At 37.9% G+C, this 17993-nt stretch overlaps 2 protein-coding genes across 2 annotated transcripts; one reads left to right on the top strand and one right to left on the bottom strand.

Moving 5' to 3' along the window:
• Window positions 1–458: 458 nt before the first annotated feature.
• On the bottom strand, window positions 459–17200 carry LOC110039813 (peptide-N(4)-(N-acetyl-beta-glucosaminyl)asparagine amidase-like). Its single transcript, XM_089296576.1, has 12 exons — window positions 17145–17200; window positions 15602–15647; window positions 14315–14525; window positions 13247–13435; window positions 12515–12741; window positions 11657–11767; window positions 11096–11239; window positions 10295–10344; window positions 8480–8615; window positions 8094–8159; window positions 2124–2310; window positions 459–1495 (listed from the first exon to the last, which is right to left on the bottom strand). Exons 2-12 carry the CDS (start codon window positions 15635–15637, stop codon window positions 1314–1316), a joined length of 1539 nt encoding a protein of 512 aa, XP_089152702.1. The 5' UTR covers window positions 15638–15647; window positions 17145–17200; the 3' UTR covers window positions 459–1313.
• Window positions 3237–6963, top strand: LOC110039884 (retinol dehydrogenase 8-like). Its single transcript, XM_020745039.2, has 3 exons — window positions 3237–3603; window positions 4458–4731; window positions 6312–6963. Exons 1-3 carry the CDS (start codon window positions 3339–3341, stop codon window positions 6631–6633), a joined length of 861 nt encoding a protein of 286 aa, XP_020600698.1. The 5' UTR covers window positions 3237–3338; the 3' UTR covers window positions 6634–6963.
• Window positions 17201–17993: the final 793 nt, after the last annotated feature.

Below are 17993 nucleotides of genomic sequence, written 5' to 3'. Positions count from 1 at the left end.
CCCGCTTTGACCGTTACTGACAAATAATTTCTGTGATTTGCACCTCGGAAAGTGTGTGTTACATGTTTATTTTAAATCGGCTCATTGCGGTCACTAGAGTTTTCTTATGTTAGGGTTGCATTTGGTATTATGGGACTTCAGTATTTACCAACCTTTATCAGTGAGGTTTCCTACTGACCAACAGATTGTCTCATACATTACCGAAATATTTACAGTACAGTATAAAACTTAAAAGTAACTCCAAAGCTCCTAGTTTCCTTTACGACGCGAACGCTAGTTGAGAAACTGCTTGAGATGCGTAACAGCTTGATAGAATTCGTGTTATTTTCTCTTTCGTGTATCTATTGAACCTTGAGAGTGCAGTAAAACTATCATTTTCACAGATGTTGTTTCAGTCTAAGTCGTGTTTTATTTGTAGGCGTAAACTTTTGTAGACGCAAAAGAAAAAATGTGGACAATTTATTTATGGCTTAGCACCACTGTAATTTATTACCATCTGTTCTTTCTCCCCGCTTATATTTTAAATACAACTGTACGTCCCTTACGACAAAGCTCTTTTCATTAAATTAAGTTTCTAAATAAACTATTGCTGTAATTGAACTATCAACTCTTCCAATCTAAAATGACTATCCATTTATATCTTGAGTTTCACTCTTATCCAGGATCCTGGGGGGTAATGAGCAGGAATCCATTTGAAAAGGTTCATGAAATGTCATCCTCAGATACTCAGGGGCTGATAGTGGAGTCGGAAGAAAGTCAAACGGGCAAAAACGGTGCGAACGGAAGTTCACAGCAACGAGCAAAAACTTCTCAACTTTCGTTCATGTGTTGTCCCAGAAATTATCCATATCTCCACCAAGGATGGTTATTTGGTTTGTACGCTCCCCCATCCCCCTTGAATTTTCAGCTAAGCTTCATACTTGCCCTTTAAAATTTGGTTATTAAGACCCCCCACCCTCTCGGAATTTCTAATGACCATCCTTAGTGTGGGTATGGATATTTTCTGAACCCGCACAATATAATTATGTTAATTAGCTCAATACATACCCCGTCTTTTTTATTTCAAAGTAACATAAATTGTGGCCTCAAGCGCATAACTATCTCCAGCTTAATATTATCATTTTCATTTTAGGTTAAAATATTATACTGATAAAAATTTTCCTTAAATATCCTTTACAAGATCTCACAAATTTGTTCTCCTTGTTGCAACATCTATTTCGTAAACACCACCAGTTTCCCCTTTCTAACTGTGCACAAAAAATTGTTTTGTATTATTCATAACACGGACTCTCTCAGTGTGATAGTAATATTAATTATAACATTGCATCTCTTAGTGTGACAGTGATGTCTAAAGACATTTCGTCCTTGTTGTCAATAGGTTGGCTGAACAACTGAGCGTGTTGCCAAGCAGTATCTCCATTTCCACCAGTGAGCGAAGCTGTGAGTTTGAAAGACTTGGAACCAGTGAGAAACGAGGTTGTTAACGATTCTTTCCCTGGAAATCAGAAACAACAGAGAGTTTGCAATGTAAGCTTCAAATGAAACAATCGCAGAAACAAGCTTTTTAGTGCTTTTAATTGCTGTTTTCTTAAAGGAGCCGCGTCACAGTTTGCGCATCTTAAAATGTTTAGCCTAATTTTTTCAGCTTCGTCGTTTGTAATCCGTGTTAATTTTCTCCATCCTAAACCATCCTTGTTCCTTTATGGCTTACTGTTATCTCTTAGGTGTGTTTCTATCTTAGTAAACTACTATTTTCAGGTTACCTTCAATTTAAGGGCAACTTTGCACGTGGCCAAAATAACTCAAAATAACCTACGACAGAGCTCCTTTATAAAGTCTTTATTAGTCACTCGACAGCTTGTAGCATGTGTACATACACAGGCTGGACAGTTTGTTGAGCTGCAATCACAGCTAGGAACTTTACCTCTCTTCAATCAACTTGTCTCAAGTCTTAAATTTATTGATCGTTTTTCCACATTAAGTAATCGAACCTAACTCACGGCTGTAGTGTATTTTCCCCTTTGATGCTGTCGTAGTGCGATTAGTAAGAATGCCTCTAACAACAGTAACAGAAACTAATACCACAATCAAGAGTTTACCAAATAAATGCTAAATGTACGTACCCTCTCTAAAAGCCAGATTCTTTACAATTTCGTCATCTCCTTCTAGTGTCCATTCCACCCGTCCACTCTCGGTTGTAACAATGTGAGTTGCTATGGTGATGGTGTCAATCACTAAATCACAGTCAGTGAAATCCATCTGCCACGCAACCAAGCCTGATGGCGAGCCCGGAAGTCGTGCAATGTATGCCTGGACAAAAAAAAAATTAAAAAATTAAAAAATTCACACCCCGACTGCTCTTAATGAACAGCTCTTAAAGTTAATTCTAAAAATTTGGTGGTACAACGAGGCAATTATTCCCTTACAAGCAGCTGATTCTATTTTACTCACATCAGCTTTTTCCTAGAAAGTTAAAAGGAGAAAATAGGGTCAATCACTTGTGGGAATACACTTAGCTCGTTATTAATAATTGTAGTATATTAGTCATTTTTTATTCAAACCAATTGGCTCAAACCAATTGTGTTTGAAATTCGTACTGTTGAGCAACTGGCTCAAATAAGTTACTTCCTAATTGCAGTGACATCAGCTATTTTCATTCAAACCAATTGTAATTTTTGACGACAATATTTTTAATGTTTTTTGTTTTTAATTATGCATAAACATACTTTGTAACTAAGGTATGAAGTCTATGCAGATCCTCTCGAGAAACGTAATAAACCTTTTTATATTGTATTGCACTTGTTGTTTTAATGTAGAACCAGATGCCGACAACTATTATTTTGAAATTTCTTTAAATCACTTGAATCACGAATACCAACTTCTGTTTCCAGTTAAGGGAGACTGCTCAAGGAGGGTTGGATGCACTTAACATCGGCTTCCCCGAGGGAGAAGGGGACCCGCGCTGAAGTGGAAACTTTGCTAATTTTGAACAATGCAACTGAAAGTTCTAGTTTGTCCCTAGAGGAAGGGGGGTGGGGGCGGGGGGGGGGGAGGTGGGAGCTTCTAGTATCTGAGGAAGGCAAACACCCTCACCGTATTCATATTGTCATGTCACACGTACCTTAACCTCATCAGTGGTCAAACAAATAAATTCAAAAATATTCTTTAGCAAACCGAAATTTCGAACCCACCTCGCTGCTTACGCGAAAATAAACACTGCGTAGCCACATATACACGTTGTGTACCTTTTGATTTCTGTCACGCAGCTCACGTTAATTTTTTAACCCCCTACTGTACAGCTTGTACTAGTGGCGACTGCATCGCCTGGGGACGCGAACATGGCTTCAAAAATTGTGCTTGTCACTGGCTGCTCTACTGGAATAGGATTATCTGCAGCTCTTTTACTGGCCAATGATAAAAATAAGCGTTTTAAAGTTTATGCAACGATGCGAAATCTTGAAAAGAAGGGCCCACTCGAAGAGCAAGGGAAAAGTGTCCTTGGAGACACCCTGATCATTAAAGCCATGGACGTTTGTTCGGATGAGTCCGTGAACGCAGTTGTGGAAGAGTTATTAGCTGATCATCAGAGAATTGATGTAGTCAGTAAGTCAGATTTTCTTTATCTGCTTTTTGTACGAGCCTTATGGCCTTCATTTTTTAGCGGAGTGTCGTGCTCCGCAGCAAAATCCTCGCTCGACAATTAAAAGCCGGTGAACCTATTTGTACGGATTTACATGTTCCTCGCTTGAGTAGCCTTGGTGCCGACGATTCTATGTCTCGCTTACTTTTGAATGAAACTATCGGAATTCGAGAGCGTAAATGGGAAAAAGGCAAAGACGCTTGTAATATTTGTAGTTTGTAATATTTGTTTCTTATGTTTCAATGTTGGGGTCCATTTACAATTATGCTAATACCTTCAAATTGATGGTTGGCTTTACACATCAGTCACGTAATCTACAGCTTCTTACTAACAGTGACTCCAACAAAAGACAAGCGAGCGAAAATACGTTCTGGAGGTTAGGGAAGATGGCATGGGGATTCGGACCGAAACTTCCAGTTCATTAATCAGGGAACAAATGCAAATATCACGGCTGACCCCCACAGCTACTAAGTTGATAGACCGCTTCGTAAACATTAGCATACCTCTTTCACAACGCAGCAAGCATCGCCATACCCCCACACCTCCTCCTTGTGGTTACCTTAAAGTGGTTTGCTAAAATTCTGACTAGGTATTGCTGAGGGAAACTGATCATTGTTAGAATTTTGTGCCCAAATGTCAGAGTTATCCTAGTAACTTATATTTAGAGTATTAAATCAACAAGTGTTTCAAGAAATGTTGTCAACCATCCTCCATTTTTTCCCCGAGATGATGTCATTTCTACATTTAAGAAATGTTGTTTCGGAAATAATCATTAGAGTAACATCATTAATATAACTACTGTGATTATTATTTCCAGTCAACAATGCAGGAATAGGTATGTCTGGTGCACTTGAGACTCAAACAATGGATATGACAAGGAAAGTGTTTGAGACCAACTTTTTTGGAGTGTTGCGCCTCACCAAAGCTGTACTTCCAAGCATGAAATCTAACAAAGATGGGCACATCATGTGCGTAACAAGCATGGGAGGTATCTTTGGAACACCCTTTAACAGTGTTTACTGTTCGTCAAAGTTTGCAGTGGAAGGTCTTATTGAGTCACTAGCTCCAATGCTCAGGATGTTTAATGTGAGGTAGGCAGTATAATTATGGTGCTGTACTATGGATAAGTGATACTTGCATCTGAAAATAGCATGGAAAATTACAACTACATTGTTTATTCAATAATAAGTCTGGCTTCTGGGCAAATAAAGTGTGTATTTAAAATCTGGGGGGTACTCCCAAAAAAGGTGGGTGGTGTGTGCATAGTAAATATAGGGAAATTGTTAGGAAACCTGGCAAAGCTCTTTGTTTTATGTTCTTGTTTGCTATTTTGGACATTGACCTTGCACAAATCCTGTGCTCATACAACTAACCAAGAGCAGCAAAATGATTATGTAATTCGCGCTTAGTCTTTGGGCAGAAAACTAAGGATGTGCAGGGTCATGGACCTTCCAACATAAATCTTACTGGCCTTCCTAACCATTTCTCTCTATTAATTATGGCGTGTGCAGTTCACATCTCAAAACCCTTGCCCTATTTAAGCCAAAATCTGTGATTTTCCCCTACCCTATTTATGACCTGACCAAAAAATTGATTGTCAGGGGCAGATCAAGGGGGAGGGTCCAGGTGCCCTCCCCCCCCCCCCCCCCCCCCCGAGGTGAAACCTTCTTCTTCTTACTTACTTTTAAAATTTGTTTATCTCACCAGTCAGCTACACCATTCCTTAGTGGTGCACCTCTTCCTACGAAAAATCCTGGATCTGCCCATTTTAATTTAGGACCTGACTGGTTGATCAACACCCTGTTTCAGACCTACCCTATAATTATTAGTTTCCTAGTTCAGACTGATGCTAGAGGCATTGTGAAGGGCTTTTGTTGATGGTCTTATTAATTAGCTTTTTCTATAAAACATACCCAATTCAAGACTTGAGTGCAAAAACCATACCCTATTTGAGACCACAATTACCGAATGGATATCCACTTTCTGAGCAAAATAGCTGAAAAACCATATCGTTTGGGCCACACATACATATATAGCCCATATAAGGGAGTACCCCAAGATTAAGATGAGGTTGAATTTTAAAATCTACCTTAAGTTGACATCAGCTGATCCATATACTGATTCATGGCTTCATGACTCCAGTAAAGCATAAAATATTTATACCACTGTACAGTTGTCACCCATCCACATCTCTATGATTCTTTTTGAAATCCTCCTGATTGCCACCACAAAATTGTACTTTATGCTCAAACATCGACATGATGCTAATATATTTCAGACTTTCAACTAAACATTTGACCAGGATTATGCCTGACTCTTCAGGGCCATAGCCAAAAAATTTATTATTGTGACTGAGGCAGTGCCTGTTGTTAAATTCTCTTCCTAGGTATTAAGGGTGTTTTTGATGACTCAAAAATAAACAAACAAAACATGACTGAGGCAAAGTGCCTCGGCTGGCCTGCCTGCTCTTCTAGAATTGAAATGTCCAGCTGTCAGAATCCAACACAAGCCAGAGACCTGGCTAGGGCTTGAACCTCGACTGCTTGGAATGGTCCAAAGTCTAGCACACCAACCATTAAGCTGCTCCACCTCCCACTAGGGTTTCCTTTTATGGAGGTTCCATTGTATACGGTCCATAATTTGAAATATTATTTTAATCTTTTATTAACAGATGTTCTTTAATTGAACCTGGACCAGTTTCAACTTCTTTTGTTGCCAATTTATCCCACACGGCTACAAGTGACGACAGCCTTTTAGATGAGGAAACAAAACAGCTTTATGACAACTATTCCAAAAAGATGCGAGCTGCCTTCACCACAGTGGTTCAGACCCCAGATGAAGTCAGTCAGGTGATCTTAGAGGCATTACTAGCTGACAAGCCTCACTTGAGGTACCAGACTAACAAGAATTATGCAGCAGCCACATCCAGCAAGCTAGCAGACCCAACTGGTGACACATCTGTAGAACTTATGTCCCAGCGTTTCTTCCATTAGATTTCTTGCCAACATGGCGGACATTCTGTATTACATTTTAGATAGGATATCTTTAAAAATATGTCAAAAACTGGTTATTAAGCCACTTCTGGATGAACCATTTTAAATTTCATTATTACTTGTGATAATATTTCTCTTGCAATAATTTGTAGCACCAAACACAGAAGTTGTTTTACTCTTTCTTTCAACTGAGAAGATAACATTAAACACTTGAGACTATTCTTCACTACTCCACTGCAGCTGACTGCACATAGTATTTTCATCTCTCAGTGTGGTAAAACATTGTCTCTCATGTTTGATATATTGCATAATAAATTCATATCACTTTCAGTTTGTCAATCATGCAGCCACAAAAAAATTAAGAGATGGAGAATTTTAATTCTTCACAACTAAATCACTGTTATCTTAAAAGATAATAGTGTTCATGCAGCACACTCTTTTCTCCCAAATATCGCCTTGCTTTACTGGGAACTCAAAATGATTTAGGCCATCACAAATCTAACCTCATTATTTCTCTCTACACAAGGCTTCACATTGGTTACCAACAAAGTTTTCATTGCCCAAGGGTCCCCCACTCAGGGAAGCAGATGACAAGTGCGTTAGGTGATTCTGTCACACACAAACTGGTCTCGGAGATCTCATAAATTAGGCCAACAAGGTTTCAGATATAGGCCTATTTGAACGCTAAGAACTTGCTTTGGATGATGCTAAAGCTACTAAATACATGCCAATGATTGTCTCAAGGAAACTCCCATATAAAAGTAATGGTGGCATCAGACAATGCCTACTCTCACAGAATATTTGCACATTCGTATTTTAATTATTTTTTTAAAATTCTAATGTGGACCACAATAAGTAAACTAATGTTCCCCCATCAAAGAACTTCATTACATCTCAATTTCCTTTAAGAAGCGATGAATATTAACACCACAAACTCATCACACACTTTTTCCCAACCACTTCCCCCCACCCCTGCCCCCATTACCCCTCATAGTGCAAGATACAAAAATGGAGGGTGCAAAGGGTTCTGTAAGTTGTATTTCTCTTGTGGGAAATAAAAACAATTGCAATTACCAAAGTCAAGCAAAAGACCAGACTACTTTATGGTACATGTATATGAAATGATCCTTTAAGATTGATACAGATTGTAAAAGAATTAGAAGAAAAAATTTGGGATTTACCAAAGATATAGATGATATAGATTTTGTGTATACAGCTGTAGGTCCCTTACACCAGCACGAAAAAGAACAGTCATAAATGTCCCTTCCCTGATGGGCTTTGTTGCTGGGGTTAATTTATTTATTTATGATGGATTAACCACAACCCTCACTACATTTAGAATTTCATGTTGAGTAATTGACCCATTCCACAAATACAACAGTTCTTGTTTATTCAAAACTTTCTCAGATTATTTCGATAATTTTGCCCCCATTTCAAAAGTAACCTAAAGGTATACCTACATTTCCTTTTTGTAACATTAAAAGATCAGCCTCTTCGACTCCACAATGACGAAGGTAGTCACACATCTGCAGTGAAACATGATGAACAGTCTGTCAGCCTCTTCAAGAGCATGCAACTTCAAGAAGCCCATCAAGGGTGTTCATTTGATAAAATATTGCAAAAAAATATATCTGGCATTCTCATGTAATGAGTACCGAGAACTATGTAGCTGAACCCTTTGGACGCATTGTGTGTAAACCCATCAGTCATGTGAAGTCAAGAGAAACTTGACTCTGAAGATGACTTCTTAGAATATTAAAAATTTTGGTCAACAATAACAACAGCTCTTTTGAGTAGTTATCCTCACCTGGATCATCATGTTAAATGAGCTATCCAATATACTTACTATTCTCCAATCATAATCGCATTTTCTGAAAACTGATTGCACGGCAGCAGCTCCAGACTTCCAGCCTTCCAAGACTGCATCCATCTTGTCACCTCTGAGGTATTTATCACTCGCACAACAATACTGCACCCTTAACCTTTAAAAATTAACAGGATCAAAAGTTAAAATCTAATTGATTGAGAGCATTCAATATAAACTAATTTTAAGTTTCAATTTGCTTCTGCTTCAAAACGGATCTTGGCGTAAAACCATCCACATCAAAATGAATTTCACCTGTGCGTGCATTGAGGGTCCACAATAGGGTTCTCAATTCCCGCTTTCCCGCCCATTTTTTCCTGTTCATCCTGCCATTCCGCCCATTTTTGCCTGGAAATCCCAATCCCGTCCACTTTTTAAAGACGTTTCTGCGTTAATTAATAATTTGTTAAATTAATAATTAATTTACTTATTAACACAGAAACTTTTTAAAAATGAAAATCATATAAAAGATTACAAACGAATTCAATGGGTAGCAGTTTCTTTCAGTAAACGGTTTAGATTGTTCATTCCCATATTTAATAGATGGCCCGTAAATACACTTGACAGGTTCTTTCAAAGCTTTCAGTGTCTTCACTTTCCTTGAGATCTGGGCTCAGAACTTTTCTTTCCAAAAGAAGGCATTCCTGCTCGCACATCCTTTTTGTAAAATATGGCGACGCAATTCGTAATTCTCATACTTCGTACGGTAAATCACTACCACCGCCATCCGGTGTGGTCATCCTGGCCAAAACAAACCAAGTGCTCTGGAAAAGGTCGAAAGACTAGAAAAACTAGAAAGGATCAGGGGGCATCGAAAATGTCGGAAATGGACAGATGTCATTGATGTCAGAGGTCAACACAAATGATCGCAATCAATAGAAATAGGACTCAAAGACCTCATACAGTCTCATGGTACTAACTTAGTCAAGCGATAATGGATACCTTTGACAGAACCTGACAGGGTGCAGAGCTGTTGCTATTCATTACTTGAAACCTGACACAGTTATTCGCACGTTTCTCCCAGCTTGTGGTTTTTGTGCTGGTCAATAACAATTTATGAGGTCATGTAAGAATTGAAATCCCGTATCCTGCTCTGTTCCCCTTACGAATCCCGCATCCCAACCCTATAAAAACACGAAATCCCGCTCCCGCTCGTAATTGTAATTCACGCTTCCCGCCCCTGTTTTCAGCACAAATCCCAAATATCACGGTGAAAAAAAGCCAAATCCCGCATCCCGCCAAATCTATTGGGGACCCTCTGCATTCTCGTGCAAATCAAGATCAGGGCAAGAGGAACTTGTTAATGAATGGCTTATTGAAGGTTACCCCGCAAATGCGGATGCATGTCCAGCCATCGCTTGTTTTGGCAGAGACAAGCGACAGCTGGAAATACGTCTGCGTTCGCAGGCTAACTGAACATTACTTTAACAGAAAAACATGATTGTACTACTGTGAGATTTGAGAATGTTAGTGATTTAGCAATTGCCATGGTCAGTATCACAATGTTGTCAGAATGCATTGACATAAATTGCACACGTTGGAAGCATCCCTAACAATCCACCTCTCTCTGACCAATAAGTTGTTTTAAATAATTTGCAAAAAAAAAATTGTTTTGTAAAGCATGCCTTCTTAATTAATCAAAGTAATTCAAGTTGTCACGGTAATATTGTTGTCTAAGGATTTAATTGACAGGAATTATAGTGACTCAGCATTTAGAAAATTATGCCCTTATGTCCTCTCCAACTCTTTGAATCCAAAAACCTCGGGATGTTTCAGGTTTATAATTTTGAACATCACCTTTTGTTTTTAATTTCTTCATCAGTTGGTTTAAAGGTGTAAGGCTCATGCTGAAAGAGAACAGGAAAACTACAGTTGAAAGCAAGAGTTGACGTATTTATTTAGAAGTAGTAATTAACCAAATTGATATTGGAATAGAACCTAAAGAAGGGGGATAAGACAGAGATGGCAGATGGGACAGCTAAGGGAAGGTTAAGCAGGGAAGAGAGAACAGGGAGTCTGAACTTCCTGTTCCTTCCCCTTCATGTGTACCTGTTTCAGTCTGTAAGAAACTTCTGCTTCCTAACCCTTCGTAAGTGGTTCTCACCTCTTGGTGTTTTTTTGATTGCAGAACATCACACAACGCTGCAAAATGTTTCTCCTTTTAACTACAATTCCTGTCACTTTGGAAATTCTACTCCCTCCCTTCTTGTCTACTACTGCCCATACAGTTAACACCCCTTTTAAGTTCCAAGTTCCTGCCTCCCCCCCTCCCTCTATTTCTCTTAGAATAGCCAAAAGTTACCAAGAAGTGGTAGAGAACAATGAATTGTTTTCTTGCATCGGCTGTACTGTCTCATGAGTATTACCACTTGCATCCCCACACTTGTTTCACTAGAGACAAGTGATCTGTGCAAACTTCTGCAAATGGCTTTAGTGGATTTAACTGTTAGCACATTAAAATCTGTTTTTTAGTCGTAAAAGTGGGCCCTACGTGGTGCAGAACTTGTGCTATGAACTAAAACACTTTCACTCATCAAAGGCTACAATGTTATAAGTGCAGTAAAGGGCATCATAAAATGACTAGTTCAAAGAATTTACCTGTGATACAGGTCTTCCAATCATACGCCTCCATGCAGCAGTCCCATACAGTTTTCCTTCATGAACTGAGAGGAACCCAGCTAGTTCCTTAGCTGAACGTTTCAAAAGTGTTTGACGCCGCTCAGGAGAAAGCCATTGTTGTCGCTGTAGTATACATAAAGGAATAAAAATGTGAATGTTACTTTATAACATACACAGAAAAGTTAAAAGCCTATCTAGGATAAAAGACATTACTAAAAATTGAATCATTGGATAATGTAATTCAAGACAGTTCATTGGCTTAGCTATCATGGGTTATGAGCCATTATACCGTGCTCTACAAATATGGTAAGCGTATGCGTGATTTTTTTGGGCATTTTTATTTCTATATTTTGTTTAGTTTTCTATAAAACTATAATAAAACAGTTATTCCACTCACGCTGGTCGGATATGAGATATATGATTATAGACAACTCAGTGCTACACTCCTCATTGCCTCTCTATCATCTCATATCCATTGGACATGTGCTAGCGGAATAATTTTTAAATACAATTGCAGTACTAGGTTGTTTGAATACTAACCTGGTGGTTTAACATACTCAGTGCTCTAACCAGCCATTCCTCACTAACCATTAACCTTCGTCGACAAATTTCATCATGTTTTGGAGAATATCTCCATGTTACATCCACCGCCTTTAAACAAGATTGAATTTTAAATGAATTTAACCTCAGCACCTTACTTTGTTTTACAATATTTAATTTTTCATACGCTTTCCAAGCAGGCAGTTTCTTAGAATAAAGGAAATCATTAACCCTGCTATACTCCACAAAGTGTAATGAATTCCACCCCATGATGCAAATTCTTGGCCTTTTATTAAATAATTTTGTTCATTTTTGACAAAAAAGATAACCCTTTACCTATCCCTTTTAGAAAATGGCACCCTTTCCAACTACTCTTGGAATAAACTTAATGATAAGCCCTTTTAAATAATCAAATGACAGTTTTTCCCTAACCTTTTCTATACTTCAGTTCATTAATCCTCACTCTATTATATACCCAATGCAGCCACTCCAATCCCAAAAGGGAACTCCCTCTTTGGGATCATGTGTACTAAAGGCATCCACGGTCGAATGTCGATCGATACCCTTGATTGATCCTCGATTAACGCCCGATTGACAGTGGGTCAATAGTTGGCTGAGTGTTAATTGACTCATATGTATCAATCAACATTTGATGGTGTGTCTGCAAAAATTAGTGTTGACTGAGTATCAATCACAATGTCGATTGAGTGTCGATCAAGATGTTAATTGAGGGTCAGTCGGGGGTGTCGATTAACACTCGACCAAGGATGCCTCTAGAATGCATGATCCCCTCTTTGTATAGTTCATTACATGGAGTACCCCAAAGGGACCCAGAATTAAAATTACAGTACAAAATACCTCTTCATAGTTGAATGCCATAATGTAAGTCAATTTCTTGCTCATGGCTCGTTCATACAGATAATTCTCATCACGGTCACAGTGAATCCATCTTTGCTGTGCATCAGAATAAACCTCTACCCACACATGATCAGTCCAGTCTGTGACATGACGTATTTCAAAACCCATGGAACGGAGCACCAAGGCCTTGCAGTTAGCAAATTCACCACATCTGCCACGGCGAGTCTCTGTATGAAGAGAAGACATCGTGAATTCTATCGAAAGTGCTCTTAGAAGAATAATGGTGACTGTCATGTGGGGGTTTCATTTAGGGCTGGCATGGGTACCAGGCAAATTAACTGGCTCTGAGGATGATTTTGCCCACCTGGTTTGACCATCTAGAGGAAAGCTTTTCTTATAAAGAAGTTCAGTTCAAAAATTCAATATAATTATTTCATTCGATATATTTTGCTAAAACATTGTAGCTAAGGTGATATGAAGTCCCAATTTTCACTAAATAGGCTTTGTAACGTCGCTTCTTCTCATTATCAACCTTTTTATACACATCACTAGTATGCTTTACTAACTCTGAATGGGTTGAAAATGCAAAGACATATGAGGAAACCAATGCCTGTTACCAGTGGGATTAATCATATTGAACTTGAATTATCAATATTCTTTAAATTCTACCTGCATAATTCACTCTTACTATCAAGTATGAAACATGAAATAGTGTTGAATATGAAAGCTTACCCAGCAACTTCCTCGGATGGTTGTACCTTGGGAATCTCTCATCTTTCCCACATTTTGGACATTTAAAACCTTCCACTCTTCCAGCTTCCCATCTAAGATCCTCAGCGGTTGGCTGCACAGGTCCGGTGGCTACTGTCTTGGTGCCGCAATTTGCACAAATTGGTTTGTCCAGCCAGTGGAAGAACGTACCTGAAAACAGAGATTGATAAGCTTTAATCACTCAATGTTTTGTAGTTTCAGAAAATATTAATTTTTAACTATATCCTATTTATTTAGGGGGTAAATTTAACAAATGTTTGTATTGTTGACCTCATCTATGAGTCTGTCCTCTAATAGATCATAGGTGAGAACCAATCAAATGTGAGAACAATTTGACTTGTGATATAAAAAAGGTTATAAAATATAAATAGAAGTTATGTATTAATCCATCCATCTGTCCATCCATCCAATCCTTTAGTCCGTCTGTCTATCCATCTGTCTGTTCGTTTGTCTGTCTGTCTGTCTGTCTGTCTGTCTGTCCTTCCATCCATCAGTCCAAAGCATCTTTAGAACATTGAATTGAGGGCAATTAAGAAATAGAAAACATGCACCGTGTTTTTATCGAGTTATAGAGATACAAGTGGAAGTTTGGGAGAACGAGAAACGCTGTGGGAACATGAGCTGCAGGCGAGTGTTTCCTCAGCTTTTTCAAGTTCTCCCAAACTTTCATGAGTGTTTCTATAACTCGATAGAAACACAGAGAACTTATTTTCTGTTTCTTTTAGAATACACTGCAATGAAAAGAAGCAAAACAACTAGTTAACTTTGATTATCAAAGTGTAAATTCTCTTTGCTCACACCATCATTACGTCAACAGCCCGTGCTAGTTCTGTGTTTCTATCAAGTTATACAAACACGATTTTTAACCGATCAGTACACGTATTTTCTTAGGACTGTTTTCTAATCAACAATTATTAACAACTGCTCAGACCTCTATGATTTTGGTTAGAAATGTACCAACATCAGATGAGGATTGAATAATTTCTACAATTATTACAAAATAAATTGAGAAAATGCAAGCATTCATACCAAACCAGCGAGCAACCTCTAAAAACAAGCAGTCCTTTTCATCCACGCCATCCTGTCCATTCTCCTTGCTTTTTTCACAAGCTTCCTTTGCTTTCTGTTTTAATTCAGACACTGGCATAACATTGAGAGCTTCTTGCTGCAAGGATGGGTTCTCATAGTGATAGACACCATGTCCCAATGATTGCAGTCTCCCGTAAAACACTCTCTCGTTCTGTTTTTAATGAAAAAAGACAATTTTGTTGCATTCAGCATTCAATTTGTTGCTTTCCCTTACTTGCTAAAAATTAGCATCATGGTGTGAATTGTTCATTCAATGCTGGTGGCTGATCAAAGGGGTGGTGAATGGTCCTACAAAAAACACGAGCCTTGCAAAATTTGTGTCAAATTTCACTGGTCTGATGGTCTCATTTTTTAAGCCGTTATGTGATTCTAGCAGGGTGTCATTTTTTTTTATGGCTAAGAAAGCCTCAAATTCACGATCTTTCTGTTTCAGTTTTTATAAATGATGTCTGAATATCACATTTAAAACACTTCAAAGTCTTGGTCTTGGAATATAAAAAGTCAAAATGTCTCAGACTCACAAAGACAAAGGGTAAAGCTCTGCATATTTAACCATTCACCACCCCTCCTCAGGCTGTGGTGTTTCCAAGCATGAAGCTACTGATCAGACCTTCCAAGGGAAGTAGTTGTGTCACCATGTTGCATCCTTTCATGTACTGACATCGCCTAACCAGCAGAAGCTAATGTCACTGTTGTTTTTCTGCATGAAGTCATATGTCGCTGTCACTACAAGGCTGATTTTTTTTAGAGTTTATTCAATGGAAAAGCACACAAGTTTTGGACATTTACAAAATTTACAAGAGAATACAAATAGGCAAAAAAGTCCAAAAGAGACAATGTCGCTGTCTTTTCTATAGTGCTTCTTGCCAACTGCTGTCAAATTTTAGCAGCGCATTTGATTCGCTTGTCACTGATTAAAAATTCCCATGTTGCTGGTTTTCAGGGTCATGTCACTTGTTGCTTTTATCCCTTGGAAGGCCTCAATCATTAACAGTTTTTCTACTCCTCCCTGAATGAGATACTAGTCCATTCCACACAGCTTCTCTCATGATCTCAAGCCTTGTTCAACTGCATGCATTAATGTAAGTATAGTTACAGTATCTTTACTGTTTATTTACAAATTAAATCAAAAATCTCTCTAAAAAATTGAAATATTTTCTCTAAAAAAGTAGAGGTTCTTTCTATAAATTTAATCAGTAAATTCTAAGGACTTTTTAAAAATCATACCTCAATTGCATACTGTGCCAATAATGCTGAAGCCATCACATATCACCTTCAAGATCATGTTAAAAAAATAATAAATATAAGTAAACCAATGTTCATTATTAGTAGCCAAATCATCTGATACAGCATTAGCTTAACTTTTTTCAGAGCAATAACTTTCAGTGCGTAATTGGTTACTTCTCATCATTGCTAGTTTTGTCTGACCTTGATTCTAAAACAAAATTTCAAACTAGCCTCAAGGCAGTGACATATATAACAAAATCTAAAGATAAGTTGCTTAATATCTAAAATAAAATTAATGTAAAGTTCCAAAACTGGAATCTCACACATACACAATTACACTTGCCAGAAACTGAAAATAAAAATGATTTAAATGTGGAAAGTAGAAATCTAAAATTTAAATTCAGAAAAATGACATACAACATCTAAATGTCCAAAAAGAAGCTAAAACTTGAAAATACATGCCAAAAATTTAACTGAAACATCAGCTGAACTGCAAAATGATATATGATAATAAGCTAAAACTTAACTTGTGAACATTGTTCACATAAAATGCATGTTCACGCTACATGTTCCTCTTACTAACTGGGTTCAAGGTCCGTACTGTAAGTTACAGACCAAGTTTTTTCCCCTTTGATCTATGGCCCAAACGTGAAACGCGGGCAATAAATCGATGGGGAAAAAATGAGGATCTGTAACTTGTAGTACCGATCGAGAAGACGATGTTACCAAGATATTTATTATATCTCTACTGTGTGTCTGACGGGTTCGGGAATGATTTCTATTCACGTGGAATGCCCTCATATTTCTGAAGCATGTCAAAGCAAAACAAGTCCTTAGCACATTTTAATACACAATTTAAAGTAAAAGAAAGTTTTAAACTCTTACTTGCTATAAAAGTTAAGATTACACTTGGTGATAAATCACAAAACATTTTGGCAACAAAAACAGCCATTAAATAAATTTTCGCAGGCCGTACAGTAGAGTACAGCCCGCTAAATTGACCAATCACAGCATGTGTAGTAACTGAGAGATATAATAATAGCAACTATCAGAAAATCAGAATATTACGGCCAACCAACAATGATTTTCAAGACACCACTGAAGTATACTCATTTTTCTAGAGAAATTAATATCGCCCAAATTGCAAAATATATTTTGGCCAAGGCAAGGTACCAATAAAAGCATTTTTAAAAGTTTCTTAATATATAGGACAGGTTATTGCTTCAAAAGCGAGCTGCAACTTTTCGGTTGTTAAACCAAATCACTTCGCCGGATGAAAACGTTTGTACTGTTTGGCTACGTAAAATCATCAATTGCTGTGTAAATATATCTCGATACGAATACGGTCTGGTTTAGTCACTGTTTGGTATCACCGATCGTGAACCAGACGAGCAAATAAACGAATTAAGTTCAAGCTTATACGCACCAGGTAGCTAATAGGTATCGTATTGAGTGTCTAGTAATACTAAAAAACAAAGGATTTAGACTGTCATCAAAATAAGTCCAGCAATCGTACAACACAAGGCTTCCGATTATTGCTTACCTCAACGCCATGTCTCTTTCTTTTTCAGTCAACTGTTTACAGGCATACATGAAGAAGAAAACAGTTTCCCATTCTACCGCTGCATTAGCTAACTGTGGGCTCAGAACATTGCAGGGTATTGGAGTCTTTCTGGCCGCAGATCCCCGGAATCTAAAAGTTAGTGACCGATTTCTTAGTCCATCAGCTGAGGTGGTTGTATGGCTCACTTAAGGGGAACAAACGAAACTTGTATTTTCTTAATCTTTGACTATTAAGCATCATAAAAATGCATGATAGCAAGGATAGAACGGCAGCTTTCACTTTGTAAATCGAATTTTAAATTTACCCTCAATACCCTCCTTTGGGTCGCCATCTTGGAATTCTAAATAATATTTTCTGATATGTTTCTTTTCTTAGAGGCACACGATATTTTGCCTGGACGTTCATTTGGAATAATTAGTATCTTAGATATTATTTCAGTGTTGTCTGTTATTGTTCAAGCTATGATGACGTCATAAATTACATCACAATGGCCGCCATTTTGTTTTCTAGTTTATGTATTCAACCTCTATTTTAACCATCTGAAATAACTAAATTACCAATAAGGTGCTCCACATCACAGTACTAGAAAAGAACCTTTTCCTACGTTTAGTTAATTAAGCACACTACGCCATGAACCAATACACATAACTCAACGTAGATACATGTAACTTGGTCCACACTTCAGTCTAGAGCTCGTTCGAGTACAGAAACGCCAGGCTTGTATAACGCCCTTTGTCAGCCCTTTGTCACTGCTGTCACTTGCATTTGGATCTATAACTTCTCCAAGTCATAAACAATTCATCAAGCTTAAACACGGTAAATCATGAC

Source organism: Orbicella faveolata, unplaced genomic scaffold (assembly GCF_042242905.1).
Source record: "Orbicella faveolata isolate gen_17 unplaced genomic scaffold, um_ofav_v1 contig_27, whole genome shotgun sequence".
Lineage (NCBI taxonomy): Eukaryota > Metazoa > Cnidaria > Anthozoa > Scleractinia > Merulinidae > Orbicella > Orbicella faveolata.
Note: the sequence above shows the minus strand (reverse complement) of the source record. Positions and strands in the feature narration are given on the sequence as shown.